The 8246-nt window shown below is 48.4% G+C and overlaps 1 protein-coding gene across 2 annotated transcripts in view; it reads right to left on the bottom strand.

The window, feature by feature from the left end:
* The window catches only part of Parp8 (poly(ADP-ribose) polymerase family member 8), a 187002-nt gene extending 182032 nt beyond the window's left edge, over positions 1 to 4970 (bottom strand). The window contains exons 1-3 of one of the 2 annotated variants that reach the window (XM_052743320.1): positions 4659 to 4970; positions 4002 to 4103; positions 3011 to 3065 (exon numbers count right to left, since the gene is read on the bottom strand). In XM_052743320.1, coding sequence (XP_052599280.1) covers positions 3011 to 3065; positions 4002 to 4092 — 146 coding nt within the window. In that variant the 5' untranslated portion in view covers positions 4093 to 4103; positions 4659 to 4970. Of the gene's footprint in view, positions 1 to 3010; positions 3066 to 4001; positions 4104 to 4191; positions 4580 to 4658 lie in introns of those variants that run through there. The other variant, XM_052743319.1, reaches the window with a different exon arrangement.
* Between the last annotated feature and the right edge of the window lie 3276 nt (positions 4971 to 8246).

Here is an 8246-nt window from a genome sequence, read left to right on the forward strand (position 1 = left end):
CACCTGGGCTCCCTCAGTTAACTGAGCAAATGTGACCATGCGAACTGAATGGTCTCGGGCTCTCAGCACACCCGAAAGTGAGGAAGAGAAACTCCAAGTGCTTTCCCATTAGGAAGAGCTTGGATCCAACCATTTACTCTTCCTCATGCCTCACCTCCAGTCTACCACGGCAGGATACCGAATATTAACAAGTTCTTTGCCCCTGTGAGGACCTTCTGATGAATGGTTACAAGACTGCTACTCAGGCCTAACAATCAAATCATTCTTTTGCATTTCCTCTTATCTACAGAAACACTGAAGTAAAAAGATCAAAAATGAAAGTTCAGTATTCCCTCTTTCAATGGTACCGTGAACGACCGGCTTTTATAAGTTTGGAACACGTAATTCATCCTCAGAAAGTGTCAGATATTAAATGGTATGTTAAATTGTATCTACAACTTGAACTGAAAATTATTCCTAATGGTTTAAATGGAACAGCGGCTGAAAACAATTCAAAATAACCATGTACTGTTCTCTGCAGAAGACTTCCTTCAATGGTGAAGTGTAATTTACTTGCAATGATAACATTAATCTAATGCTGTAAGTTGGTAAGCACATTAAATCAAGACAGAGCTGGTGTAGTTGATCATGTCTGGAACTCCAGCACTCAGGAAGCAGAGGCAGGACAAATACAGCCCAAAGCTAGACAGTGGTCAATATCGTGAGAGTCCCAGGCCGGACTGCGTGACAATGAGACTGTCTCAGAAACAATTCTAGAAATATAAAAATAAATCAAGATCCAGCAGAGGTATTTTAATTTTGAACACCTGATAGGTATTTGGGGTTGGGAAGTGGATAATGAATATTAATATGGATAATGAAAGCAATATATTTTTAAGAAAAAATAATCTCTGCCCTCGAATACAAACTAACAGGGATTTCCTACTATCCTTTATCAAACAACTTTATGTTTGTTGCCCTGTAAGAACAAGCCTCGAGAAAACAAAGCAACCACACAACCCTACTTTTTTTTTCTTTCCACATTATACACACAGGCCCCAGATATTTAAATAGGCACAAAGGAAAAACATTACCTCTTCATAGAGTGGCGTAGGAAAGGCAATATTTCTTACTTTCCTTTTTTTTTTTTTTTGGTTTTTCGAGACAGGGTTTCTCTGTGTAGCTTTGTGCCTTTCCTGGAACTCACTTGGTAGCCCAGGCTGGCCTCGAACTCACAAAGATCCGCCTGGCTCTGCCTCCCGAGTGCTGGGATTAAAGGCGTGCGCCACCACCGCCCGGCTCAATATTTCTTACTTTAAAAGCAGGCATGGTACTTGTTTCTACAGGGAAAACTGATGGTATCTTAATTAGTTAATTATTCATCCCAGCACCTTAGGCTTGATCCTAGGGACATTCATAATGACTCCACCTCCAGCCATGGAACTCTAGCTCAGTAATTGCTGATGAAGAATCTTAACTGTGCTATCTAACAGATATAAGGGATTAAAGTCACAGACTGCCCCTCTTGGTACAGACACTGGGACCACAAGTGTCTTACCATAAATCAGAGCACCTGGGAGGCTGAGGCAGGAGGACTACCTTGAGTTCTAGGCAAGCCTGGGCTGTAGAGGAAACACACCACACACACACACACACACACATCCCTCAAAGAAAGGCCCACTTAGGGTATTCCTGTCCCCACACTCCACTAAACGGAGGCGACAACGAACTCCACCTGATTGCCTGAGAATGTTTTCCATGGCCACATAGCATGTTTTAGCCCTTACAATAATCCAAGAGGACATTCATCATATACTAATGTCCTTTGGATATTAAGTGTAGGAGCAGTGTTAATTTAATCAAACATCCTCTAATTTAATTTGATCCATAATTAAAAAAATGATGGTACTCTCAGAAATTAAGAAATAATGTAATTTAGTCAATCAATGTGATGCCAATCCTGGGACTTAGGGTGAACTATATTTGGGTACAGGATAACCATTTTAACTAAGATTTTATTTTATTTTTTATTATTTTTGAGATGAAGGATACAACATAAATTCTAAGTATTTTAAAGGTGCACATTAATATCAAGCTTTTAAAAATATTTACAGATGAAAGCTTCTTTGCAATTTCTATATTCATAAATGTTTCCATTAGCTAAGAGATATTTTGGAATGTGGTCAAAATATTTTGAACGTTGACTCCTAACAGCTGGGCTAGGCTCCGGAGTCTCCGTAGACTTAGTCTCTGACAATAGCCAAAGCTCTTTTAAATCAGTTGTCCCTAAAAGAACAAAGGAAGAACACCCTAACCACAAAAATATGTGTTTTTGTAGAAACTTCTGGTGCTAATTCTACTTCCTCATGACAAAATTGGATTTGGGGCGGCATCAAAGCCTTGACAATTTACTACTAAAATGTGCATTTCTCATTCTTCTCCAGAAGAAGTCATCCACTCCAGCTACATGTAACTCCAAAATCTTTTCCTACAACTAATGTGAAAACCAAAATAACCACTCCTTGGGGGTGGGAAAAACAAAAACAAAACCCTTTGGAGAACTGGCAGACCGCATGTTTATGTCAACCTTCAGGGAAATGGAAACACACAGCCCCAACTCATCGGAAAAGAAAAAGAAAATCACCACTGGCGATCAAACTATTTTGTGACATTTTATGTCTTTCACGTTTTTCACTCCAAGCTCAATACTCCCAATTTTGCACCGGCTCGCCTGTGTCAAATCAGCACGCCTAAGGAGCAATCTAGTGCTGTGGCAGAACAGTTTTTTAACATGAGAGTTCTCTGCTCTTCGCCTGCAGCGTAGCTTCAGAAGAAGAAAAATAAAACTTCAAGTATATTCATTTTCCTCCTGCTATATAAAATCGGGAGACATCAGGATAGGGATGCAGCTAGGAAGCAGCCCGCAAGAATTAAAACAAACAAGCAAAATACCCAAACACGGAACACGCTAGGAACAAAGGAAACACAAGCGTGTGAACAGGAAATGAAGCAACTCTATATACATAAATACCTTTTGGGGCCGCCAACGTAGGTGAAAGTAAAGGTAGAGTCTGAGTATCTGAAATCTGAAACGGAAAGTCGTGTTAAAAAGCCACCCCGGGTGGGTTGTTTTTAACCCCAATTCTGTCTGGAACGGGCTAGTTCATCGGAGCCAAGGAGGCCCGAGCAGGACGGGAAGGGAGGGCTGGAGAGCCAGGAGTGGGCACGGCCACGGTGCGGGAGGGGATGCCGAGCACCCCGCGGGGTGCAGCGGGAGTCTGCCCCCCGCAACAAGTGCCGGGTGCCATGGCAACGGCGGGGAATTTCCCAGCCAGGCGGCCGGAAGCAACCCCTGCCAGGCTTCGGGCTGCGAAGCCCGAACTGCTCTCGGCCTCGGGGGGGGGGGAGCAAAGATGGACGCAAAGCGACCCCCGGGCTGGGCCTGCCTAGCTCAGGAGCCCCGGGCATCCCATCCCTTCCCCGGGGCGGTGTCTGTGCGCTGGCTCGCAAGAGGAGCGGGTGCAGCCGAGGGGGGCGGGAGCCCGGCCCAGCGCTGCTTTCTCCCGGGGCCCTCGGTGGCGCCGAGCGGAGCGGCGCGGCGCAGCGCAGCGCAGCCGGTCCCTTCCCGGCCGCCGCCGTTCGGCCGATGGCGCAAAGCCGCGGGCTCTAGCCCGCCCCGCTCGGCCGCGGCTGCCGGAGCCCGGAGGATGCTCCGGGCACCGCCGGTGGCTGGAATCCAGCGCCCGGCCCCTCGGCTCCAACCGCGCGGGTCCTGCCCCCCCCCCGGAGCCGGAGGCTGCCCCTGGCCTGGCGGAGCTTGGCGGGGCTGGAGGGATGCTCGTGCCCCCCTCCCCCTTGGGGCTCCAGCTCACGCCGCTGCAGCTGTTTCCAAATGCACCGGGAACGGGGTCTTGCAGCCCCACACCCCCAGCTACACGCGTCGCGGTCAGAAATCTGGGCAGGGGGGTGGCCGGAGGGGAAGGCTGGCTCCAGGTCCCAGGATCCGGGAGGCAAGAACTCACCTGCAAACAGGCAGTCTTTCTCGGCTCTGGACTTCTGGATCACGACGTCGATATCCTTCTGAATTCTCTCTTGCCTTGAACACATCCCCATTAAATAAATCCCTGGAAAAGAAGCAGCCGCTATTTCCACCCCACCCCACCCCCCTCGCACGCTTCCAGCTTTCGTAAATATTCAGTTAAAAAATGAAACCTCTGGCCGAGGCAGGGGCTGAAGGCGAAGTGGTTTCGGAAGTGATCCCGGGTGAGAGAGGAGGAGGTGGAGGAGGAGGAGGAGGAGGGGGAGGTCGGCTTTGCATTCCCAGATGTGACCGCCCAGCTGCTGCTCGCCGCTGCTGGATTCCAATTTCCTCCCCTTCTGACAATGGATGGTGATGACACCGAGTCTCACTTTCTCCCTCCCCCGCCCGGAGACTGACGGCCGTGGGGAGCCGAGGGGCCCGAAGGGGGCCGGGGACCGCTGGAGAGCGATCGGCAGCCGTGGAGCGGCGGGCGCCGGCGAGGGGCGAGCCCCGCTCCGACTCACGCGCGCACACCCCTCGCGGCCCGCACGCCGGCCTTCCCACACCCGCGCACACTCGCGCCCGCGGGCGGCGGCCGTGCCCAGGCTGCTGCAGCGCCGCCCGCTCGCCCGCCCGCCCGCCGCAGACCCTCCCGCACCCGCCGCGGGTCACCGGGCCCGGCTGCGCGCCGCTGGGGCTTTAATAGTATCCGCCATCCGCGCAGTCTGGATTTCCCCACCCCCGACCGCCACTCGCGCCGGGAGCTGAGTGACAGTGTAGGTAGTGAAGACTCCCTGGGGCTCCCAGCCTCTCCCGCACCCCCCCCCCCTCTCCCCGCCTTTCCACCACTTTTATGAATTCGACTCCACTTTCAGAAGGAATTATGAGTCATATGGAAACCCAAGCCGGAGTGGCTGGGAGGGAGAAAGGGGGGAAAGAAAAATCTTCACGAATTAAAAATAAATAAAGTGAACAAACCTTTCCTTGTAATCACATCAGGCAAGAAGGGAAAAGCCTGGAGATTGCTCCAGAATCACGCTCTCATTTCTTTAATGCCTTAATTTTTGATGGTGGCAGTGGTAGTGGTGTTTTTTTGTTTGTTTGTTTGGTTGGTTGGTTGGTTTTGTTTTGCTTTGTTTTGTTTAACCCTAAGTTGAAGTTCAGCCCCTTTGAGGAGCTCTTTTGAAAATGAAGCCATTTCTGAGAGACTCCAAAGACTCACCAGTACTTCCGGCTTAGCTCTGTTAATAAGAAATTGACAGGCGCAGCTGGAATGTGCCAGGGTCTCCCTAGGCGAGAGGCTCTGGCTTGGGTCATATTCAGAAACCACCCTTCTGCGGGCTAGCCAAGGGAAAAGCTTCTCCAGTCCTGTTATCTTGAGCAGCAGCAAAGCAATACTGCTGAGATCCTCGATTCTGTCCTGCCTGAAGCTTATGGTAGTTGGCCCACCCTTATTGCCATAACTTAACAATGTGGACGGGGCTCCACCATGCACTTTTCTTTAGCATCTTTACTGAGAACTTTCCCCTGGCAGACCATGCTTATTTTGTTTTGCATTCCAAAACCAAGCAGTGTCTGGAATATAGGAGGCGTTATCAATCAGCTAGCTGGTCGGGAGCCTTTTAATCTTCCCGATAGGAAAAGTGAGTAGGCGAGAAGTTCTTCCTGTGCTGGCAAGCCTGGGTGAGTGCCCCAGGCCTAGGGGCTGAACAGACAAACCCAGAGGAGTATTACGGTCTCAAACCCTTTAGAATCCAGACACTCGCTCTTGACACTCGGGTTGTAGGTTTACCTATCTTCAGCCTTTCAGTATCTGTAGTCTCATACTTGTCCTCTTTTGTCATCCTCCGTTTCTGACAGTTGTGGGTGACAGCCTAAGACAGCATCCTGCAGCAATTTGGTGGTGCTTTCCAGCTTTCAAGTTCTCCTACAGGCCTTGCACACAGGGATCCTTACCCCTCCCTGACCAGTGATCTGAGCCCCAGGCCTATGGTTGCTCAGATCTGTATTCGTTAAGGCTTGACCACATTCAGGAACTCTTCCAGAGACCAACCAAAGCCTTCAGTTTCCCTTCACTACCTTGTTTGAGAAGACTTCTCTAAAGGTCAATGTTGCAATATGTGTGTGTGTGGGGGGGGGTGTCAGCAAAGGGGAGTGTCTTCTGGGCTAAAGTGAGCCAAACAACCTGCTTATGTTGCCAGAAAGGTGGGGGGTGGGGGGTGGTGATAGTGTTTGAACCAATCCTGGCAGTTCCTCATACAGACCAAGGACCATGTTGGTACCAATCACAGGTCTTCTGATGGATTACTAGTGAACGTCTCCATCTGCTATGGATAGAGAAGGCTTCAAGGTCACCTAGAGTTTACCAAGGCATGCCATGGGAAGATATCCAGTGCTAACTATTTGAGACACTCATGTCTGAGATGGTGACATTAGGAGTTGGAGTTATACTTCATTAACTGGATTGCTTCTTCTGTCCCAGAGAGTGAAAGCCATGGTGGGCTCCCATGGAGTGTTTGGAATGGCAAGAGCTAGGGTAAGAGTATTTGGACTGGCTGCTTGGCTGATAATTCTGTGCTTAAGGCAGCCAGGACATCAAGGCAGGGTACTGAAGCTTACAAGTTAAGGCATCAACTTACCCTAGTCCCCAACATACCATTAAAAAGGATGTTTTCCCTTGGTGCAGGGAGGAGGGGCTTGGACCTGCCTCAACTGAATGTACCAGGCTCTGCTGATTCCCCATGGGAGACCTTGCCTTGGAGGAGGTGGGAATGGGGGTGGGTCAGGGTGGGGGGGGAAGACTGGGGGGTGGGAGGAGGGAGGACAAGGGAATCTGTGGTTAGTATGTAAAAAGAATAGAAAAATCTCCGTAATAATAAAATATTAAAAATAAATAAATAATTTTTTTTAAAAAAAAGGATGCTTTCAACAAAGCCCCATAACCAATCACATTTATTTAACAGTACTTTAACAATGTTCAACGCCTGCAGCAATGCCTTTAGAAAGGCAGGTTCCTCTCAGTTGTCTTCAAGACCTCAGTACTGGCTGAATACACGAAGAGTTGTTTCTTGCAGCCTTTCTTTATGAGGTACATCAGTCTCAGTCAGCATCTCTTACCAGCCTAAGTTCCCAACAGTCACTGAAGTGGCTCAGATCTTTCCTCTGTCTGATCCTCATCCTGACAGTGGTGACATGATGCATAAGAGAGGAAGACCAGTGGTCCTCCCTGTCAAATTCAATTCCACCACATCAAAAGTAAGAGAGATTTCATCCCAACTCCTTCACCTAGCAGACAAGAAACAAGGCGTGTATGGCATGTTCCGCCATCCCTGCTGAAGTTAAAAAGAGAAGTCCACATTCTCTAGATCCACTGTCACTACAACCACAATAGCAACTTCTCTCCCCCTGGATGAGTCCTGATTAGGACCTAGTAGATCTGAATCCCCTCTGGCTGTTTTGCTGTAGAAACATCAGACAACAAAGGCACTTTCCACCTGATTGCCCATTCCTAAATTCACGAGTACATCCATTATGAGCTAAACATATACATACAGAAATAAAGTTATTTAATAATGTATTAAATTAGTCAATTGACTAATTCCTCATTGTTCTGCTGCTACGTGCAGTAGTCTTCTACCATGTTGTTTGGATGAATTTGTTACAAGTAACTTTTGTTACAAATAACTTATAATTCCAGGAGTAGAGATATCTTCTAGTTCATAGCAGTATGTCCTATGTGTCTGGCACTGTCTGGAGGTCCTGAAGGTAAACCGAGGGAACTGTGAAGCAAGTTTGAAGCAAGACAGGGCTATACAGTGAGATCCAGGCCAGCCTAGGCTAAAGGGTGAAAACCTGTTTCAAAATAAGTAACAACAACGTAACTCCAAAAGGACAAAGTCAAAATTATTCAGTAAGCCAACTGACTCCATTTCTCAAGACATACCTTCTATGGGAACTGAATCATATCAAGGAAATAATATCTTCAATCGGCATGGTTTGATCACAGTGTGATACTTACAGGGACAGGCTGTCCTCCTGACCAGCGTGTGTCCTGTGGGCTTGCCCCAGTGACAGCACCTATTACACTTACTATTTGTCCTCCTTTCTTAAGAGGCTCTGAGTCTGTGTAATTTGCTCTGTTCAAAAGCCTTTCTCCTCTCTTTCAGCTGATGTGTGAAACACAGACCGTACTCAACAAATAACCTGTTAAAAAGACAGGGGACGGTAGCCTTCCATGGAGCAAAGT

The sequence above is a fragment of the Peromyscus californicus genome, unplaced genomic scaffold (genome assembly GCF_007827085.1).
Source record: "Peromyscus californicus insignis strain IS unplaced genomic scaffold, ASM782708v3 Scaffold_18__1_contigs__length_77618521, whole genome shotgun sequence".
Classification (NCBI taxonomy): Eukaryota; Metazoa; Chordata; class Mammalia; order Rodentia; family Cricetidae; genus Peromyscus; species Peromyscus californicus.